At 40.9% G+C, this 23,770-nt stretch overlaps 1 protein-coding gene across 7 annotated transcripts in view; it reads right to left on the bottom strand.

The window, feature by feature from the left end:
- Positions 1-23,770, bottom strand: part of add3a (adducin 3 (gamma) a) — a 234,612-nt gene that overhangs the window by 35,243 nt on the left and 175,599 nt on the right. For all 7 annotated transcript variants that reach the window (XM_072239851.1, XM_072239848.1, XM_072239850.1 and 4 more), the window contains 2 exons: positions 14,372-14,545; positions 7,529-7,786 (listed from right to left, as the gene is read on the bottom strand). In XM_072239851.1, coding sequence (XP_072095952.1) covers positions 7,529-7,786; positions 14,372-14,545 — 432 coding nt within the window. The remainder of the gene's footprint in view (positions 1-7,528; positions 7,787-14,371; positions 14,546-23,770) is intronic.

The following is a 23,770-nucleotide window of genomic DNA, read 5'->3' on the forward strand; positions in this document are numbered from 1 at the left end:
GAATGGGCTACGGTGACGGTTGTGAAGGCAGATACAATACGGTCTCTTAAGAGACTCTTAGATAGGTACATGGAGCTTAGAAAACTAGAGGGCTATGCCATAGGGAGGTTCTAGGCAGGTTCTAGAGCAGGTTACATGGTTGGCACCCCAAAGGGCCTGTAATGTGGTGTAGATTTCTTTGTTCTATGTATCAGTATTACAGTGGAGTAAAGGGAATTGAGAGAGAAGTTGGCCAGAACTGACTGGAAAAGAACACTGGCAGGGATGATGGCAGAGCAGCAATGGCTGGACCTTCTGGAAGTAATTCAGAAGGCACAGGATATATACATCCCAAAGTGGAAGAAGTATTCCAAAGGCAAGATGACGCAACCGTGGCCAACAAGGGAAGTCAAAGCCAACATAAAAGCCAAAGAGACGGCATATAATAGAGCAAATATTAGTGGGAAGTTGGAGGATTGGGAAGCTTTTTTAAAAACCAACAGAAGGCAACTAAAAAGTCACTAAGAAGGTAAAGATGAAATATGAAAGTAAGCTAGCCAATAATATTACAGAGAATACCAAAAGATTTTTCAGATAGATAATGTGTAAAAGGGAGGTGAGAGTGGATACTGGACGTCTAAAAAACAAAGCTGGAGAGGTAGTAATGGGGAACGAGGAAATGGCAGGTGAATTGAATAAGTATTTTGCATCAGTTTTCACTGTGGAAGACACTAGCAGTTTGGTGGAAGTTCCGGGTATCAGGGTTCATGAGGTGAAGTTACCATACTAGAAAGGTTTTTGAAAATCTGAGAGCTCTGAAGGTATTTAAATCACCTGGATCAGATGGTGTACACCTCAGGTTCTGAAAGAGATGGCTGAAGAGATCATGGAGGCATTAGTAATGATCTTTCAAGAATCACTAGATTTGGAATGGTTCCAGAAGACTGGAAAATTGCAAATGTCACCCCACTCAATTCAAAATTTAATTCAATTCACTCTTCAAGAAGGGAGAGAGAGGAAGAAAGGAATCTTTAGGCTAGTTAGTCTGACCTCAATGGTTGGAAAGATGTTGGAGTCGATTATTAAGGATGAGGTCTCAGGGTACTTGGAGGCACATGATAAAATAGGCTGTAGTCAACATGGTTTCCTCACGGAAAATCTTGCCTGACATCTATTGAAATTCTTTGAAGAAATAAGCAAGATAGACAAAGGAGAAATCGGTTGATGTTGTATACTTGGATTTTCAGAAGGCCTTTGACAAGGTGTCACACATGAAGCAAAGAGTGGGGGAAAAAAAAAAAGGAGCCTCTTCTGGTTGGCTGCCAGTGACTAGTGGCACAGAGGTCTGTGCTGGGACGGATTCTTTATATTGTATGTCAATGATTTCGATAATGGAATCCATAGGTTTTGTTGTAAAGCTTGCAGATGATATGAAGATAGGTGGAGGGGCAAGGCTGTTTTGAGGAAATAGAGAGACTACAGAATGACTTAGATTGGGAGAATCAGCAAAGAAATGGCAGGTGGAATATAGTGTCGGGAAGTGTATGGTCATGCACTTTGGCAGAAGAAATGAAAGGGTTGAATATTTTCTGAATGGAGAGAAAATACAAAAATCTGAGATGCAAAGGGACTTTGGAGTCCTTGTAGAGGATTCCCTAAGGGTTAATTTGCAGGTTGACTGTGATGAGGAAAGCAAATGCAATTTTCACATTCATTTCAGGAGGACTAGAATAAAGAAGCAAGAATGTAACGCTGAGGTTTTATAAAGCACTGGTGAGGCCTCACTTGGAGTATTGTCAGCAGTTTTGGGCCTCTCATCTTAGAAAAGATATGCTGAAACTGGAGAGGGCTCAAAGGAGATTCACAAAAATAATTTCTGGTTTGAATGGCTTGCCACATGAAGAGCGTTTAATGGCTCTGGGCTTCTGGAATTCAGAAGAATGAGGGGTGACCTAATTCTAACCTATTGAATGGTGAATGGCCTTGAAAGAGTGGATGTAGAGAGGATGATTCCTATGGTGGGAGAGTCTAAGACCAGAGGGGACAGCCTCAGAATAGAGGGGTGTTGTTTTAGAATGGAAATGAGGAGGAATTTCTTTATAGCGGGGTGAATCTATGGAATTCTTCGCCATAGGTAGCCATGGAGGCCAAGTCTTTATGTATATTTAAAGCAGAAGTTGATGGATTCTTGATTGGTCAGGGCATGAAGGGATACTGGGAGAAGGCAGGAGATTGGAGCTGAGGGGAAAATTGGATTAGCCATGCTGAAATGATGGAGCAGACTTGATGCGCCAAACGGCCTAATTCTGCTCCTATATCTTATGGTCTTATAGAACAAAGATGCAATGAACAGACTCACATAAAGTGAGTGGATAAGGTCTTCCAAACCAGTGACATGGAAAACAAAAATAACATCTACAGTACTGCATTTGCTATACAAATAAGGCACGGAACAACTTCAACACTAAAAATCACCAAGATGCACAGGGATGAAAATCTCTTCACAAGTTTAAAAACAAACAACTGCAGATGCTGGAAATCAGAGAGAGCAGGAAATACTCAGTTGTTTTTATTTCAAATATTTAAAGTCGCGGGAATGTAAACTTCTGTATTCATAATATGGATTCAATAATCAATTGGAATAAGATTTAAATTCCTAGGTCTACCAGTGGAACAAGCAACAATATCTGTAGCAGGAAATTATTACTATATTCAACAGAAAACATTCAACATCTGTGTTTTATATTAGGCAGCATTACAGCTGAGCCATTATGAGTAATGATTTTTAGTAGATCTATTCTGTTCAGCCTTCTTCATGAAATTATGTAATCTGGCATTGAAATAGTAGAAAACATTGCTTGTAGGAGCTTTGGGGAATTACGTAATGTGCTGACCCACCCTCCAGATGGAAAGCTGCATGAAAATAAATAGTTTTCAGAGGGCCAACACAAGGGAAGTCAGATAAGTTTAAATATACAGGATTGTTCTCAAGCTATTTCAAAAGAATGTTTAGAAATTCATGGCTTAGAATGTTAGTTAGCCCTCACTAACCAAAATGCTCTAGGTAGAATTTACAAATCTATGGCGAGCACTCCATTTAGAACTCTCTCCACAAACACTTAGCTATTGCCAGCAGTATTTCAAATCATTCCAATTTACTAAACAGTACTTTTATAATCTTGCTACACGAGAGAATGCCTTTATATCAAACCACATTCTGCCTGAAGAATTCTCTCAAGATCTGAATATTACAAAGGTGGACACTCTTGTATCTCTAACATGTATATGGATACGCTGAACTCTGTTACAGCATTTTGTCATACTGAGTACTTGACAGAAATATCAAATACATAAACAGTAGATTTAGATGTAAGTGACTAGCAGCTAATGTTATGGATACATACATATTACAGAAATAATCTCAAGCCTCTGGTTCCCATGAACCCAAATTATTGTTTTTGTGAATGATTAACATTGTAGCATTAATAATGGGAGCTATTCACTATATTTTGAGTGCAGCTGTGTCCTGAGAACTCAATTTCAGGCTTTGTCCTTCTACAGAAACACGCATAAGGCATGGATTGTTTTATCTGAAGTGGCATTTATAGCCAATGCTAGGAAAAAATAATGTTTCTGAATCACCATGATGTAAACATGGAGGACCCTGAAATAAAGTTTTTCTGAAAAGAACAAGATCTGCTGCAAATCTTTTGTACCAATAATCAATATAAAACCATAATATAAATGAGCAAATTCAACCACAACTTGCTGCAATTTTACTGGGCAAAATCAAGTTTGGAAGCAAGCAAGCAATTCAAACAGTAAGTATTCAAGTCTAAATTCTGCAAATCTCCAAAACTGATAAGGTTTCAGAAATTGGAATCATAATAAAAATGATCAAAATATTCTTATTTTAAATTCACTCATAGGGTGCAAACAACATAGGTAGAGCCAGAAGTTAATGTTTATAACCAATTGTTCTCAAGGTGGGGAGATGTCTTCAGGAATGCTAGAGCTCTTCCATTGATGGTCCCTCCACAAGCTACTTGGTTGTTTCTTGATGACAACCTTGTGACAATGAAAGATGTTAGATGACCTAAAGGCATTTAGCATTTTTATGTACCTGCTGCTTTTTTACTATTGAAATGTGTTTGCAAGGTCCTGTTGATGATAATGTGTTAAAACACCTTAGGGACATTTTGTAGGCAGCATTTATTGTAGATGACAAACACAGTATCAGAACAGCAGTGAGAAAAGGCAGGAATATTCAAACAAAGGTGAACATTTTTATTGGGCAATGGATACTTAATTAAGATTGGGATCTGACCTGGGCTATGTGCAGGCTGGATACATTTTGGATAAGATACCTATTTTAGAACATTGAAGAGAGTTCATCAAATCAAAGTTATAAAATTTGGAAGTAACAGAGTGCTATAAATGATTCAACAGCACGTTAAGTCAATTTTGTATCCCTTCAAGTGTCTGAGATTACTGGGGCACCACATGCCTTTATAAACCCACAGCAAAAGCATTAAAAGTAGATGGAGGAATTTAAACAACTTTAAGTGTATCAAGTGTAATGCGCTGTAAGGTTTCACTGCTAATGTAATGGTTTTTCTGTAGCAGTAATGTTCGGGTTATGACTAGAGATAACAGGGCTTTGGAGTGTGGGGCTATCCAATGAGAGGGATGTTGTTCTTTCTTGTGGGTTTGGGAGCAGGGATTTCATGGTCTTTTGCCGGGGAGAGATGAGGAGAGAAGACACGAATGGAGAGAGTTGGTAGACCGCTGGACGGAGTCGACTCGGACCGAGGGTCGGCTACGCTCGGAGGTCGACGGGGAACCAGTGGACTGAACTATGAGCTCTAACATTGCTATGAGCTCCAACACTGTTTCATGAGAATGGGCCCTTTTCTTTTTGTTTCTTTACTGACCATATAGTCAAATTACGAATTATAAAGCTAAATGGTTTAATCACATATTGTGTACTGTTTGTTATTTGGGGTACTGATTTTAACAGGAGACACATCGTGCAGCATCCACCCAAACAAGATTTCTTAAGTTTGGCTGGGCCGAGGGCTGTCTTCCTCTATATTAAGCTGCTAGCCAAACTGAGAGTTACACAAGTTTCAAAACAAAATTATTGCAGCATGAAACATTTTTGAAGTACACACCTTTGTGATACAAACCAAGGAGGTTTTCTGAAGCATTGAAGTATAAAACCAAGCTCTAGTTAGATTGCAAAGGTACTAAGTCTTGCCAGGGTGTTGCTTCTGATATTGAACTCAATAACTAGAGTACCAACTACAGATTACCCAAAACTAAAACAGAACATATCAGAATTGAGTAAATCTGGTTTGCGTTGACGAGTCAATACTTCAGTTTAGACCCCGAAAAGTGAGAAAACAAGCATGTAATAAATTGCAGCAAAGGGAAAGTGTAGAGGCTCTGAGAAACTGCAGATTGTCATGATGTCATGATAACCACTGCAAAGAAAAATTTCAAATGAAATACCCAAAACATCCATGAGAAGCAAAAAACCCAATTACCTAAAATTGCTCATATTGAATACAGAGTCCTATACTGGACATGTGAGAGCTTACGAGAGTTGAAATTGAAATATCCTACTCCCACCTCTACACTGTTCAAAAACGGCAAACCTTAAGCTTGAAAACCAGCACCTCATCTTCTCGTATGCATGCTGCGACCCTCAGGACTCTCATGGAAGTCAATAACTTCAAATAACCTTCCTTCCTTCATTGCAGGATATTTCAGATTCAATTTGTTCTTCTACGTGTTCTCTCTTCTGTCTTAAATTACCTAAACTTAAAGTGATGGTCACCTTTACAACTCAGAGATGTTTGCTCTATTCTCTCTCCACCACAATTTTTGGAACTTAAAACAGGTCTGCTCTTTCAAATATGATGGGTCAGCAACTTTCTTTCTCCAAGGATGTTGCTGATCTACTCAATTCTTCCAACAAATGGTGAAGCAGACTCAATGGGCCAAATGACCTATTATGGTTTTCTGTTTCTGCTTCTAAAATATCATGTTAACTTGATAAGCAGACAATGGGCTCTTCCCCATGGTAAGACAATGCTGCCCATGGATAATAAATATAGATGGTATTCTTGTGCAAGAGACTGATACCTGGTATGATTTACTCCTTCACAACTTAAACCTACTTTTAGAACTGAGAAACATGTTTCTTACTCTAAGATGGTATTTATTACTCACGGATCTCAGTAGAGACAAATAATAAATTGCACAGCTAACTTAAATTTGTCAAATATTAAAACACATTAAGGCCTTATTCATCACTCTCCAAGACTGATAAGGAAACCAATATTAAAAGCCAAAAGCTAATTGAATTTATTTACGTTAACCTGGACAAGAATCCTGCCAATGAAAGTATTGCTCAGAACATTTTTATAGGTGCCTTTAATGAAGTTCTCAGCAAATGAAGATGTGGCATTGTGTGTAACTGCCAGGATGCTGCTGCTGAAACCAATTATTCTGCCACAGCTTAGTTTCATTTTTAGTTCCAGGAAGTATACACATTACAAGTGCTTCTGAAGCCAGAAGCTTTGGGAAGCCACTCCATACACCAACAGTAACAGATGATTAAAATTGATATTCCATTATTAGCTGAGTTTATTGTTCACCAGACTGTGCTAAGGATTAAAAAGGTACACGATGCAAATTGTAGCAAATACATTGGAAGATACAAGATATTGGCCTGGAATTTGCTTCATATCTGAAGTCTTATTATATTGGGAATGAAACTTGATCAAAGTTTTAGCTAGAAGACATTTCTGGCCACTTTAACATCCTTTTAGATGAAAATATAATACTGAAAGCTGTGTTTTTATTTAGAAAATGTCTGTTTTCATTGATTCTAAGATTCAGTGCAAAATTGATTCCACATGTGTAAATTTTGGCAAAAACATGGTGTATCAGATTTGGATTTTTCACATACCTGTGTTTAAAGGCCTGGTATGAGTATATGATGTTACCTTCACAAATTGATCTTAAGACTACGAAAAGATCTATTCAGATAGATGTTAGATCCAGTAACTTACCAATTTCATAGACAAACAATAAATCCAACAAACACAACTATTGAAATCATATGAAGTGGCCAGCCAGCACCTTTATTCCTGGGTGGCAATGACCAACAGCAGAGGACATCCATTTAAGAGGAGGGAAGGTGAGGGGAGATGTTAGAGGTGAGTGCTTAGAGTGCTTAGATGTTAGTGGTGAGTGCCTAGAATGTGCTTTCTAAAATCACAAAGAAAGTTATTGTACATTACTGCTGTACTGTGTTTTTAGAGATCTTTCTGACCCCACTTCCCCACATAAAAACCCTAAGGACCTTCCATAATCTCTTAAACTATTTACTTTTGAAAATTAAAGGTTTTAAAAACATACAACACTCCATCTAAAAACTGACAAGAAATTTTCATTTTTTTATTGCTTATTTTTAAGTGCTATTTTATTTGGTGCTAGCAATTCTAAATCCTGTTGTATGTTAGAAACGATTACTTACTGTGGTTTTTGATCTAGGACTGCAATCACCTGACTGAGATTCTTCAGGGACATTGACCTTCATGTAAGTGTTTGGAGTATTCAGCCATCTTGTCTTTTCACGTTGTTGTTTCTGTGCCAGGAATTTGAGGGGAGAACGTGGTAGAGCATCATTTTCAAAGGAAAATGCTGTGACAGTTGCAGGTATCTCCACCTCACTCTTGTGCCTTAGTTTCTCTCTCAGAATTGGGTGTCTGTAGGTGTAGCCAGTTCTGTAGCCCTATAGAGAGAAAAAGAAATACAAAATATAAGCATTTTATTCTGGTATATATAAAATCACATGTGATTCTTGGAACTATGTGCAAAATCCTGACAACCAAAACCCAGTTTAATTTTTATGGCCTAGATAAATAGCTGAAGACAATTTGGACATAAACACACCCACTTGCTGAATTTATTAGCAGAATATTTTTCTTTTGTTCTGGGTCCACAAGATATTACAATGATAATTATTTCCTCAAGGAATTTTATTGGTTATAAAATCAAACAAACAGGAAAAGAAATAAAATATGCAAAAGCATGAGCAACACACACACAAAGTTGCTGGTGGACGCAGCAGGCCAGGCAGCATCTATAGGAAGAGGTACAGTTGACATTTCGGGCCGAGACCCTCCGTCACAAAGAAGAGATGGAAAGAGATTTGAAAGTGGGAGGGGGAGGGGGAGATCCAAAATGATAGGAGAAGACGGGAGGGGGAGGGATGGAGCTAAGAGCTGGAAAGATAATTGGCAAAAGGGATACGAGGCTGGAGAAGGGAGAGGATCATGGGACGGGAGGCCTAGGGAGAAAGGGGGGGGGGAAGCCCAGAGGATGGGCAAGGAGTTATAGTGAGAAGGGCAGAGGGAGAAAAAAGAGAGGGAAAAAGGTTAAAGAAAATAAATAAATAACGGATGGGGTACGAGGGGGAGGTGGGGCATTAGCGGAAGTTAGAGAAGTCAATGTTTGTGCCATCAGGTTGGAGGCTACCCAGACAGAATATAAGGTGTTGTTCCTCCAACCTGAGTGTGACTTCATCTTTACAGTAGAGGAGGCTGTGGATAGACATATCAGAATGGGAATGGGACGCGGAATTAAAATGTGTAGCCACTGGGAGATCCTGCCTTCTCTGGTGGACAGAGCGTAGGTGTTCAGCGAAACGGTCTCCCAGTCTGCGTTGAGTCTCACCAATATACAGAAGGCCGTATTGGGAGCACTGGACACAGTGTATCACCCCAGCCAACTCACAGGTGAAGTGTCGCCTCACCTGGAAGAACTATAGATGCTTCCTGGCCTGCTGCGTTCACCAGCATTTTTTGTGTGTGTTATTTGAATTTCCAGCATCTGCAGATTTCCTTGTATTTGCGATGCAAAAGCATGAATTAGAATTGATGAATGTTGTAAGTGGTGCTTTGAATGCCAATGACTACATTTAGAAGCTGCAGATCTTCTTCACGCTAAGCCATCTCATAGGCATTCTAGAAATTCCCTCTTGAAATTCAGCACCAAGCTGATTTTCCCAGTCTACCTGCATATTGAACTCCCATCAGGGTCTTTTTACCCTTGTAGTTCCTTAACTCTATCCACAATGATTCAGCACCTCCTGACCCTATGCCACCTCTTCCTAATGAATAGATTTAATTTTTTACCAACAGAGCAACGTCAGCCCCTCAGTCTTCCTGCCCTTTCGATGTAAGGTGTACCCTTGGACATTAAACTCCCAACTATAATCTTCTTTCAGCCATGATTCGGTGATGCCTACAACATCATACAAGCCGATCTGTAACTGTGCTACACGTTCATCTACCTTATTCCATATACTGTGTGCATTCAATGATAACACCTTTAGTCCTGTATTCACTCTAATGAATTTTGTCTACCTTTTACATTGCAACTCATCCCGTTGACTGCAATTTTGCCCTATCAATGGCCTCTCCTCTACACACTGCCTCTATTCGTAAACCACCTACCTCACCTTCAGCACTATCACTGCTGTTCCCGTCCCCTTGCCAATTTAGTTTCACCTTCGATCATCTCTTTATTGTTTGTAATGATAGTTTATCACAATTTACTTTAGATAAGGTGTCATTAATAATGTTTTAGTTGAATTTTTCATTTTTTGAACTACCAGAAAGCTGCTGTTCACTTTCAGTAGTGCTATCTTAAAGGCACCTTAAAGTAAAGCCATCTATGTGTATGATTTGGATGAGAGAATCAAATATAACATCCTCAGTAGAGTAGTGGTGTACCACTGGGGTCAGTATTGGGAAAACATCTTTTCACATTATATGTCAATGGCTTGTGTTACAGAATTAATGCATTTGTGGATAAGTTTGCAGATGATACAAAGACAGGTGGAGGGGCAGGTAATGTTGAGTAAGCAGAGTCTGCAGATGGACTTGTACAGATTGGGGGATGGGCAAAGAAGTAACAAATGGAAAAAAAATTCAAAAAGAGGTGCAAGTAGTTCTAGGAAATTCTGCACAAGGACTCCCAAAAGTTAACTTGCAGGTTGGGTCTCTGGTAAGCCGGCAAATGCAAGGTTCGCATTCATTTCAATAGGATTAGAATACAAGATCAAGGATGTAATGCTGATTCTTTATAAGGCACCAGTGAGGCCTCACTTGGAGTAATGTGAGTGGTTTTGGGCTCCTTGTCAAAGGATGTGCTGATATTGAAGAGGGTTCAAAGGAATGATTTCAGGAATGAAAAGGTTAATGTATGAGGAGTGCTTGATGGCGCTGGACCTGTATGCACTGGGGAATCTCACTGAAACATTGAATGGTGAAAAGCCTATATAGAGTGGATGTAGAGAAGGTGTTTCCTATAATGGCTGAGTCTAGGTCCAGAGGACAGAGCCTTAGATTATAGGGACATCTATTGAGAACAGAGATTAGGAAGAATTCCTTCAGTCAGAGGGTGGCAAATCTTTGGAATTTATTTCTGAGGACAGCTGTGGAGGCCAAGTCATTGAGTATATTCAGAATGGAAGTTGATAGGTTCTTGATTCATCAGGACACCAAGGTTACAGGGAGAAGGCAGGAGAATGGGATTGAGAAGGATATTAAGTCAGCCATGATGGAAAGGCAGCACAGACTCGATGGGTCCAATGGCCCAATTCTGCTCCTACTGGAAGGCAAAAATTTAAAAAAAAACAAGTATGGTGGATTGGATTGTTTGAAGTGTGTACATTTTAATGCTAGTTGAATTATGGGTAAGGGTGATGAATTTGGAGCATGAATCAGTACATGAAACTATGATATTGTGGCCATTACAGAAATTTGGTTGAGAGTGAGGCAGGAATGAGTGATTAATGTACTAGGTTTTTTGAAATTTTAGAAAAGATAGAGGAGGTGGTAAAAATGGGGGTGGAGTTGCACTACTAATTAGGGACAATATCACAACTGCACTCAGGGGAAACGTAACGTAGGGTTCAGACACTGAGTCCATTTGGGTGGAACAAAGGAATAGGAAGGGTGCAATCACACTGATGGGATTGTACTACAGACCTCCCAGTAGGCACAGGGGCACTGAGGAACAGATATGTAATCAGATTAAGGAAATGTGCAAAAAATACTAGGCTTGTTGTCATTTCAACTTCCCTAATATAGTGCAAGGGAAGGCTAATATAATATAGGGAAAAATTTGTTAAGTGTATCCAGAAGAGTTTCTTAAATCAATACATGGATGGTCCAACGAGGAGGGGCTGACTAGACCTGGTACTGGGTAATGAGCCTGGCCAGGTGACTGACCTTTCAGTGGGTGAGCAGTTAGGGAACACTGAACACAGTTCCTTAACTTTCAGGGTAGCTATAGATAAGGATAGGTATGGCCCTTGCAGGAATGTTTAAAATTAGAGTAGGGCTAATTATGAGGGTATTCGGCAGGAACTAAGTGTTAACTGGGAAAACCTTTTCTCTGGCAAGTCCACATCAGATATGTGGAGGGCATCTGAATATCAACTGCACAGAGTAGCGGAGTGGGATGTTCCTTTTCGAAGGACAGGGATGGAAAGATAAGAGAACCTTAGATGTCCAGAAAGGTGATGAATTTAGTCAAGTAAAGATATGTAAAGCTTTGGAAGTTAGGAACAAATTAAGCACAAGAAGCCAGAAAATTAGGAAAGACAGGAGGGCCTTGAAAAGTCCTTAGCAAGTAGGATTAAGGCAAATCCCAAGGCATTCTATACATACATCAAGAGCAAGAGTATAACTAGGGAGAGGGTAGGACCACTCAGGAACGAAGGGGAGAACACTTACTTGGATGTGGTGAATGTGAGCGAGGTACTTAATGAATGCTTTGCTTCAGTATTTACCAAGGAAAAGGATATGGAGGACCAGATAATCAGTGCTGAGTATATAAATAATTAGGGTGTTTAGAGGTCAAGAAGGAGGAAGTGTTGGTTCTCCTAATGAGTGTGGATTAGTCCTCAGGGCCTGGTGGAATTTACCCCAGGTTATTGAAGGAGGCAAGAGATAAGATTGCTGGGGCCTTGACCAGTATCTCCACGTCCTCTCTAGGCACAGGCAAGGTCCTGGATGACTGGGGAGTGGCTAATGTTGTACCTCTATTTAAGAATGGAACAACAGAAAATCCTGGAAACTATAGATCAGTTGTATGGAAACAGCTGGAGAAAATTCTTAGGCATAGGATATATGAGCATTTGGAAACCCATTGCCTAATTAGGGAGAGCCAGCACGGCTTTGTGTGTGGCAGGTCATGCCTTACCAACTTGGAGTTTTTTGTTAAGGTGGTGAGGAGAGGGCAGTGGATGTAGTTTACATGGATTTTAATAAGGTATTTGACAAAGTCCTTTATGGGAGAACTAATCCAGAAGATTAAGATGCATGGGTTCACAGGGAATTGGCTGCTTGGAATCATGTGTATAGAATACAAAGGGTAGTCATTGAGGGTACTTATTTGAGCTAGAGATTTGTAATTAGTTGGGTTGTGCAGGATCTGTACTGGGTCCTCTGCTGTTTGTGATGTATATAAGTGACCTGGATGAAAATGAAGATGAGTGGGTTAGTAAGTTTGCAGATGATACTAAAATTGGTGGAGTTGTGGACAGTGTAGAAGACTGGCAAAGAATACAGTGTGATATAGATCATTTGCAGATACGGGCAGAGAAATGGCAGATGGAGTTTAACACAAATGTGAGGCGTTGTACCTTAGTAATGCAAGGAGACAGTACACTGTTAAGGACAAAATTTTTAACAGTGTTGCTCTGCAGAGAGATCTTGGGATCCAAATTCATACTTCCTTGAAAGTGGCCACACAGATCGATTAGGTGGTTAAGGCGGCTTATGGAATGTTTGCTTTTATTAGTTGAGGCACTGAGTTCGAAAGTCAAGAGGTTTTACTGCAAATTATAAAATTTTTGTTAGGCCACATGTGGGGTATTATGTACAGTTCTGGTCGCCCACTATAGGAAGGATGTTGAGACTTTGGAGAGGGTGCAGATGACGTCTACAAGGATGCTACTAGGTTTAGAGTTCATGTGCTAACATGAGAGGCTGGATAAACTTGGGTTGTTTTATCTGCAGCACCAGAGGCTGAGGGAAGACCTGACAACAGGGGTTTATAAGATTATGAGAAGCACAGCTAGAGTAGATAGTGTATCTGTTTCCCAGAGTTGAAATGTCTAATACTAGATGAAATGCATTGAAGGTGAGAGGGGGTAGGTTCAAACGGGATGCCAGGGGCAAGTTTTTTTTTTTTTTTTTTTTTTTTTTTTTTTAAACTCAGAGTGGTAGATGCCTGGACTGTGCTGTCTGGTACGGTGGTAGAGGCAAATACATTAAAGACTTTTCAGAGACATTTAGATAGGCACGTGGATGTGGGGAAGGTGGAAGGTGGAGGTATTAGTATTTGGGTGTTTTTAGTCAGCTTGGTACAACATTGTGGGTTGAAGGATCTGTTCCTGTGCTGTACTATCCTATGTTCTATGGTATTATGGTTTCACCTAAGTGATGGGGGCACAAAGAACTTACAAAGAAATCCAGACAAGAGGGCAAATACAAAGTACTAAGCAGAAAAATACGAAGGCATAATTCAGTGGGGAAAACAAATACAAGGAATTCTGCAGATGCTGGAAATTCAAGCAACACACATCAAAGTTGCAGGCCAGGAAGCATCTCTAGGAAGAGGTACAGTCGACGTTTTGGGCCGAGACCCTTCGTCAGGACTAACTGAAGGAAGAGCCAGTAAGAGATTTGAAAGTTTGGGGGGGGGGGGGGAGGAGATCCAAAATGATAGGAGAAGACAGGAGGGGGAGGGATGGAGCCAAGAGCTGGACAGGTGATTGGCAAAAGGGATATGAGAGGATCATGGGACAGGAGGCCCAGGGAGAAGGAAAAGTGGGAAGGGGGGGAACCCAGAGGATGGGCAGGGGGTATAGTCAGAGGGACAGAGGGAGAAAAAGGAGAGAGAGAGAGAAAGAATGTGTGTATATAAATAAATAACGGATGGGGTACGAGGGGGAGGTGGGGCATTAGCAGAAGTTAGAGAAGTCAATGTTCATGCCATCAGTTTGGAGGCTACCCAGATGGAATACAAGGTGTTATTCCTCCAACCCTAGGCAGACAGTTAAGGTAAGTGGCACAATTAATTTTAATGCGAGAAAATTTGAGAACAAGAGGCTTTCTTTTCTAAATAATGAATATACATGTTGTTGAGGGAGTAAACTGTTTCTAAGAAGTTGGGTCAGCCATATGAGGAAAGGCAGAGACTCCCAGCCTATTTTTCCTGTTTCTAATTCAGTACCACTGAAATGTGTAAAATTCTCAAGGAGTCGATAAGGATATCAGGATCTTGAAAATGTACGTACCAGATTGTCCAACATTCTCATCATAGCTTCAAATTCTTGTTCTCCCACTCTCCACTTTTGTGCGCTTCCCATGTTGACTCCTTCAAAATCCACCTTCTGTGTGCAATGTTTGAACTTTTCCAGATCCAGCAGCAGTAAGTTATCCACTCCACCTGCACTTGCCAAGGCCCTTACCTTCAATAAAAACCACTTGGTCACTTCCAATTATTAAATATATATTTGATCAGCAGAATAATACTTGAAAGGAAGTCTCAAATAAAAAAGCAGATATTTAAAGCATAATGAACGTAATCTTTATGCATAGTTCACTATCAAATATCACCAGTCAAATTAGAAAATATTGCATATCTGTTCAAATTAACAGTATTATAAGAAAACAATAAACTTACTGGAAACTACCAGAATGCAAAATTAGAAGCTATTCTTATTGATAGAATAATGTTGCTGTTAAGACCAGCACTCATTACCAACCATAGGATGGCAATCTGCCACCTTGAACTGCAGCAATCAGCATGACACAGGTGCTGCTGTACATGTCTCATCTCTAGACCCATCCAGCTTTTAATAGTCTGCAAGGCATATGACAGAGTACTATTAGAGCATTCACCACTTATCTGGATAAGTGCAGGTCCAACAGATGCATGGCATCGGTTCAAGGGTATGACACTCATTTTTATGAAAATGGTAGGTTACTTGACTGGTCTAAATTGGAATGTTATCCCACAGATGTTAATCCATGGACTCATGGGAAGGACTTCACATGGTTGAACAGACTGCCATATCTATAACTGGTTCCATATTGATGCATGGTGGCCTCTCAGGTTTTATACTTGCATTTTAATATCTGTAGCTATTTTGTTACTACTGAAGGCACTACTTGAAAATTTGAGAGCTGTGGATCCAAATTTGCATGCAATTCAGTCTGTGTAAAGACGACATATTGCTTTCCCTTAAGTGAACCAAACACTTTCTATGATAATCTGATAATTACACACTTAGATACGCTTCTCTTTTAAAAGTACAGATTCACTAACTAAATCTAAATTGCATCATGCTGGGAACTGAAGTCTGATATCTACACAGTTAATCTCAAAGGCCACCAGATATAGGAGCAGAATTAGGCCATTTGGCCCATTGACTCCGCTCCACCATTTCATTATGGCTGTTCCATTTTCTTCTCGGCACTCATCTCCTGCCTTCTCCCTGAATCCCTTCATGCTTTGAATTTATTTAGAATTTATCAACCACTGCCTTAAATATACTCAATAACTTGGCCTCCACAGCCACCTGTGACAACAAATTCCACAGATTCACTATTCTCTGGCTGAAGAAATTCCTCATCTCCGTTCTAAATGTTCATTCCTCTATTCTGAGGCTGTGTCCTCTGGTCGTAGATTTCCCAACATAGGAAACATCCTCTCCACATCCATTCTATTGAGGCCTTTCAATATCCCATAGCTTTTGATGACATTACCCCCACCACCCCATTCTTCTGAATTCTAGTGAGTACAACCCCAGAACCATCAAACACTCCTTATGTGACAAGCCTTTCAAATTCCAGAATCATTTTCATGAACCTGCTCTGTACCCGCTCCAGTGTCAGCACATCCTTTCCTAGGCAAGTGGCCCAAAACTGCTTACAATATTCCAAGTGAGGCCTCACCAGTGCTTTATAAAGCCTCAACATTACATCCTCGCTTTTATATTCTAGTCCTCTTGAAATGAATGCTAACATTACATTTGCCTTCCTCACTGACACAACCTACAAATGAACCCTTAGGGAATCCTGCATGAGAGCTCCCAAGTTCCTTTCCACCTCAGATTTTTGAATTTTCTCATTATTTAGAAAAGTCTATGCTTTTATTTCTTTTACCTAAGTGCATGACCATACACTTCACAACACTACATTCCATCTGCTACTTCTTTGTGCCCATTTTCCTAATCTAAGTCTTTCTGTAGCCCCTCTGCTTCCTCAGCACTACCTGCCCCTCCACCTATCTTAGTATTATCCATAAATTTGGCCATGAAGTCATCAACTCCTTCATCCAAATCACGGACATATAACGCAAGAGGAACTCAGCCCCTGTGGAACACCACTGCTCACTGGCAGCCAACTAGAAAAGGCTCCTCCTCCCAATCAGCCAATGCTCTATCCATGCAAGTATTTTTCCTGTAATAGCACAAGCTCTTAACTTGTTAAGCACACTCGTGTGCCTTCTTGTCAAAGACCTTCTGAAAATCAAAGTACACATCATCCACTGATTCCCCTTTTGTCTATCCTGCTTGTTATTTCTTCAAAGAATTTCAACAGGTTTGTCAGGCAAGATTTTTTCTTGAGCAAATCATGCTGTCTACAGCCTATTTTATCATGTTCCTTCTAGTACCCTGAAACCATATCTTTAACAATCGACTTCAACATCTTTCCAAACACTGAGATCAGACCAATTGGCCTATAATATGTTTTCTTTTGTCTCTCTTTCTTCTTGAAAAGTGGAGTGATATTTGCAATTTTGCAGTCCACTGGAGCCATGCTAGAATTCACTAGTTCTTGAAAGATCATTACTGATTATCTTCCAGTTAAGATGGCACATGAGCGACTACTTCCTGGTAGTCAAAAAGCTAAAAAATCTGACAAAAAAAAAAATCACTAGAAATACACTTTCTGAGGTAAATAGTGTTAGATTATTGCTGCAAACAGTGAAGGGGCAAGCGATGATGAAGCAAGTTTGGGCGATGAATTGATGCATACGGAGTTCTGATGCCTGTACAGCTGGCCTGGGAGTGAGGTTTGGTCGCTCTGGGCGCTTTAAGAAGTCAGAGGAGATTTGATTTCGATACTCGTACAACTGGCCCAGGGTGTAAGGCTGGATTGTTCTGGGCACCGAGCTGATTTAAAGAGCTTGAGAACAGCTTTGGGCTGGACAACAAAATCTGGGCTCGGAGCGTGTTGCTAGGCAGTGTGGTCTAGGTCCAGGCCCTTTCATAGCAGCAGTCGGTGTCCCAGTGCAAGGTACAATGCGCTGTTTAGACAATTTAAATGCTGACCCAGGTTGGATGCAAGAGCTGATTTCACTCACTCTCCCTGATGTTAAAGTCTCTCTCCAGGGCACCGGTGCCTTTCGTTGTTGGGTCAATTTAAACTCTGGTCCAGATAGACTGAAAAGACGCATGTCAGTAGGGACGAGAGCCGATTCCACTCATTCTCAGCAACGGTCATCTCCATTTCACTGAGGCTATGAAGAATTCCCCGGCTGCAGTGCTCCGCTCCGTGCCTCGCTCCGTGCCCTTTAATACGATGAACTGATAAGCAAGTCTTTGGGCCTACTCCAGGGTTCAGATCTGAGGACTCCATTTTTGTTTGGAATACTGTTGTTCACTTCAATTGTTTGCAGGATTTGATTTTTTTCTTTCTCTTGCACATCGAGTGTTGGCCTTTTATTTTTTTTCTTTAAATTGGGTTTCTTACTTGTGAGCAAGCAAATTTCAATTTGTATAATTATTGCATTCTTTGATAATAAATGTACTTGAAAACTTCCAAGATATGGAAAGTGGTCCACATTTTCCAGGGTTGTTTCGCCAAGTTGAATTGATGGTTCAATCGGATTTGTCTCAATTGGTGATGGTTGATAGATCATCTGAGTCTTCTTGGAATTAATGGTAAGTCCAAGTTTCGCGTATGCACAGTTGAAGGCAGTCAGAATCTGTTGTAATTGGTTTTCTGAAAGAGCTGCAACACTGTTGTCATCTGCGTATTGGAACTCGAGGGAACTCGTGGATGCCTTTGTTTTGGATTTGAGCCAGGCAAGATTGAAAAGTTTGCCATCTGTTCTGTAGAAAATTTCGATTCCTGGGGGTAGGTCATCTTTGATAATGTGGACGATTGTCGCAATGAAGATGGTGAACAAAGTTGGGGCAATCACGCTGTTTTACTCCTGATCTAACTTGAAAAGGCTCACAGTTACTGTTGCTGACCATGACTGTGGCAAGCATGCCATCGTAGGAGAGTCTCAGGATTCGAATGTACTTTTCAGGGCATCCATAGGTGGATAGGACATCCCATAGGAGTTCCCTTGATACCGAGTCAAAGGCTTTGGTGAGGTCGATGAATGCCATGTACAAAGGTTGAAGTTGTTTACGATATTTTTCTTATAGTTGTCGCATTGTGAAGATCATGGCGATTGCTCCTCGTGATGGTCTAAAACCTGCTTGTGTCTCCGAAAGGATCTTCTCAGCTAAAGGTTTGAGCTGGTTGTTCATGATGCGGGTGAGGATCTTTCCCGCTGCTGCTAACAGGGAAATTCCACGATAGTTTCCGCATTCGGATCGATCGCCTTTCCTTTTGTAGATGGTAACGATTGCTGAGTCTCTAAAGTCTGCTGGTACGTCTTCATTTATCTAGATCTTGATGAGAAGTTGATGCAGTTGATAATGAATTGGGTTATCTCCAATTTTGGAAGTCACTTCTCCTCCAATGTCGACCTTAATGACAAAATCCAACATCGTCTTAAATGCACTGGAACAGCTTTTGGACGTCTCCGAACAAGAGTCTTTCATGATCGTGACATCCGAACAGACAACACAATGTTAGTGTACAAAGCAGTGGTAATCCTAAAGCTCCTGTGTGCATCAGAAACCTGGACAACATACTGACGACATCTGAACGCACTTGAAAAGTTCCATCAACGCTGTCTTCAAAACATCTTAAATATCAGCTGGGAAGATAGAAGAACCAATGTCAGTGTGCTAAATGAAGCAAAAACAACAAGCATTGAAGCCTACGTCATCAAGAACCAACTAAGATGGAGTGATCATGATGTTCAGATAAAAGATGAATGTCTGCCGAAACAAACCTTCTACTCCCAGCTTAAAGAAGGCAAACGTAAAAGAGGCGGACAACAGAAGAGATTCAAAGAAGTCTTAAAAGCCAACTTGAAAAAAAATGTAACATCGACATCAACAATTGGGAAACCAATGCCAAGGACAGGAAACTCTGGCAGGCCATCATCCGAGAAGGAACAGCAAGTTTCGAAGCCAACAGATGTGCAGAATTAGAAGAAAAGAGAAGAAAATGGAAAGAGAGGCAGCAACAACCAAAGCCCGATCTGCCATCTGGAACTACCTGTCCTGCATGTGGAAGGACTTTCAAAGCCAAGATTGGACTCATAAGCCACTTGACAGCGCATAAGTAGATCAACAGAAGGAAGACCATCATACTTGACCTTGAGGGATAGACACGACGACGACGACGATGATGACGACGACTTGAAAACTAATGCCTCCACAATCTCTTTAGCCACCTTTGTCAGAATCCTGGGGTGTAGACCACCTGGTTCAGGTGACATCTACTTTCAGACCTTTCAGGTTCCTAAGCATCTTCTTAGTAATGATAACTTCACACACTTTTGACCTCAGACACTCTCAAACTCCTGGCACACTGCCATTTCCTTGTTCCCCATTACCACCTCTCCACTCCTGCCTCTTTTTTACACTTTATATACTGTATTTGAAGAAATTTTTGTATCCTTTTTAATATTACTGGCTAGCTTACCTTTTTATTCCATCTTGCCCTTGTTTTAAAATAACTTTTGTTTAAAAGTTGCCTGTTTGTTTTTAAAAGCTTCCCAATCCTCTAGTTTTTGCTCCATTATATGCCTTCTCTTTGGTTTTTTATGTTGGCTTTAACTTCTCATGTCAGCCATGATTCTGTCATCCTGCCTTTAGAATACTTCTTTGGGATGTATCTATCCTGTGCCTTCCAAATGCTCCCAGGAATTCCTGTTATTGCTGCTCTCCCAACATCCCTGCTAGTGTTCCTTTCCAAACATTTTTGGCCAGCCCCTCTCTTATACCTCTGTAATTCCCTTTACTGCACTGAAATACTGATACATCTGATTTTTACTTCTCTGATCACTGCCCCCCAAGGAATCCTTTACCCTAATTTCAGTTCATTGAACATAGAACATAGAATAGTACAGCACATTACAGTCCCTTCGGCCCACAATGTTGTGCCAACCCTCAAACCCTGCCTCCCACATAACCCCCCACCTTAAATTCCTCCATATACCTGTCTAGTCGTCTCTTAAACTTCACTAGTGTATCTGCCTCGACCACTGACTCAGGCAGTGCATACCAACCACTCTGAGTAAAAAACCTTCCTCTAATATCCCCCTTGAACTTCCCACCCCTTACCTTAAAGCCATGTCCTCTTGTATTGAGCAGTGGTGCCCTGGGGAAGAGGCGCTGGCTATCCACTCTATCTATTCCTCTTAATATCTTGTATACCTCTATCATGTCTCCTCTCATCCTTCTTCTCTCCACAGAGTAAAGCCCTAGCTCCCTTAATCTCTGATCATAATCCATACTCTCTAAACCAGGCAGCATCCTGGTAAATCTCCTCTGTACCCTTTCCAATGCTTCACATCCTTCCTATAGTGAGGTGACCAGAACCGGACACAGTACTCCAAGTGTGGCCTAACCAGTGTTTTATAGAACTGCATCATTACATCACGACTCTTAAACTCTATCCCTCGACTTATGAAAGCCAACACCCCATAAGCTTTCTTAACTACCCTATCTACCTGTGAGGCAACTTTCAGGGATCTGTGGACAAGTACACCCAGATCCCTCTGCTCCACCGCACTACCAAGTATCCTGCCATTTACTTTGTACTGTGCCTTGGAGTTTGTCCTTCCAAAGTGTACCACCTCACACTTCTCCGGGTTGAACTCCATCTGCCACTTCTCAGCCCACTCCTGCATCCTATCAATGTCTCTCTGCAATCTTCGACAATCCTCTACACTATCTACAACACCACCAACCTTTGTGTTGTCTGCAAACTTGCCTACCCACCCTTCTACCCCCACATCCAGCTCGTTAATAAAAATCACGAAAAGTAGAGGTCCCAGAACAGATCCTTGTGGGACACCACTAGTCACAATCCTCCAATCTGAATGTACTCCCTCCACCACCACCCTCTGCCTTTTGCAGGCAAGCCAATTCTGAATCCACCTGGTCAAACTTCCTTGGATCGCATGCCTTCTGACTTTCTGAATAAGCCTACCATGTGGAGCCTTGTCAAATGCCTTACTAAAATCCACATAGATCACATCCACTGCACTACCGTCATCTATATGCCTGGTCACCTCCTCAAAGTACTCTATCAGGCTTGTTAGACATGATCTGCCCTTCACAAAGCCATGCTGACTGTCCCTGATCAGACCATGATTCTCTAAATGCCCACAGATCCTATCTCTAAGAATCCTTCCAACAGCTTTCCCATCACAGATGTAAGGCTCACTGGTCTATAATTACCTGGACTATCCCTACTACCTTTTTTGAACAAGGGGACAACATTCGCCTCCCTCCAATTCTCCGGTACCATTCCCGTGGACAACGAGGACATAAAGATCCTAGCCAGAGGCTCAGCAATCTCTTCCCTCGCCTCGTGGAGCAGCCTGGGGAATATTCCATCAGGCCCTGGGGACTTATCCGTCCTAATGTATTTTAACAACTCCAACAGCTCCTCTCCCTTAATATTAATATGCTCCAGAACATCAACCTCACTCATATCATCCTCACCATCATCAAGTTCCCTTTCATTGGTGATTAACAAAGAGAAGTATTCACTGAGGACCTCACTCACTTCCACAGCCTCCAGGTACATCTTCCCACCTTTATCTCTAATCGGTCCTACCTTCACTCCTGTCATCCTTTTTTTCTTCACATAATTGAAGAATGCCTTCAACACACAACACACAATCTAGAATAGCTGATGCCCTAGTGGCCTCAACCACAAGCTGCTCTGAAAAGCCATCCCGTAGGCATTTTACAAATTTTCCCTCTTGGGATCCAGCATCAACCTCATATTCTCCAATCTACCTGCATATTGAAATTCCCCATGACTATTGTAACATCACCCTTTTGGCATGCATTTTCTATCTCCTGTTTTTATTTGTAGACCACATTTTTACCTTTGCAGTTTCTTCACTACCTACAAAGATTCTACACTTTCCAATCCTATGTCACCTCTTTCGAATGATTTGATTTCATTTTTTACCAACAGAGCCACTCCACCCCCTCAGCCTACCTGCCTGTCCTTTTGATACTATGTGAATCCTTGTATGTCAAGCTCCCAGCTACAGTATAATTTTCTTTCAGCCATGATTCAGTAATGCCCACATCATACTTGCCAATCTGTAACTGTGCTACAAGTTCATCACTTTCGTCCAAGCTTCTGCTCGAGTTAATTAACTTGACTACATTCCAAACGCCATTTGTTAATGCAATATACTTCACTGATTTGGTAATTATTCAATACTATACAACAATCAAACACTGTTATTAAAACAGACTATTTCTCTTTATAGGCACTTAATGAAGATAGGTTATTCTACTGCCCTCACAGTGTTTGTGTGCAAAGCTAGGCAGGGAGTTAAACACCTTTTCAAAATATCTGAGCAGGAAACTTTCTTTGGTTTTTAATGCGAAAACTTTATGAAACTGCAAAAGGTAAAGCATGTATTAGATTTAATATAGAATCGTTGTGCACCTAAATGTACCAACATTATTGATTATTCTCACAATCAGTGTTGAACAAGGCAATACACACATGCAATATTCTATACCTATGCCGTGGATAGAACAAACTTGTGGCATAACAATAGCTTGGTAGTGAGGTACAACCAACAATGCACTTCCTTCAAAGTACATCTGTTAAACATTTACCTATATTAAGAAAGCTTGAGGCTGTTTCAATGGAAAATAAAAAAAGTGGACAGAGATTGATATCTTTCTACCATGTTTGCTCCAAGTTGAAATCCGAATTAACCTGCACAGGAAATAATGTAGACAAATCACTTATGAAAAGGATGTCATGTTTGTACAAAGTGTACTGCATACAAATGAACAGTGGCTCTGGACAGAATGCTCCCTATCTCCCTATCTGCTCTGTGCTGAGAGATTGCTTAAAAATGTGTCAATCCCTGCTAAGGCTGTCTTTGACTACTCCTACAATCTTCTCTTTCATGTAGATACTACTCTCATAGGGTCTGAATGCCCATCCTCCTGGACATTAGGTTAAAGTGCGATGAGCATCATGGAAGCAAACTTCACCCACTGTGACTCACCTAGGTCCAGTCATTGGCCATAATGTGCATCATGCCGACTACTGTGCTGTCCACATACCTTTAGTGCATGATGGTGCCTCTGCTAAGCAACACGAGTATCTTAACAGAAGAGTTGGGGTGTGGGGGGGGGGGGGGAATTATGTCAGCTATGTCCTGAAGTGAACAGCTTCAGCAGTTGCGATTTCATCCCCGCTGTTTGGTCACAGTCTATGAGGGTTGGCAGGCATAAGCATACCTCCCCTCCTACTGACTCCATGACAAATCCATCAGCTCT

The sequence above is a fragment of the Mobula birostris genome, chromosome 21 (genome assembly GCF_030028105.1).
Source record: "Mobula birostris isolate sMobBir1 chromosome 21, sMobBir1.hap1, whole genome shotgun sequence".
NCBI classification, from domain to species: domain Eukaryota; kingdom Metazoa; phylum Chordata; class Chondrichthyes; order Myliobatiformes; family Myliobatidae; genus Mobula; species Mobula birostris.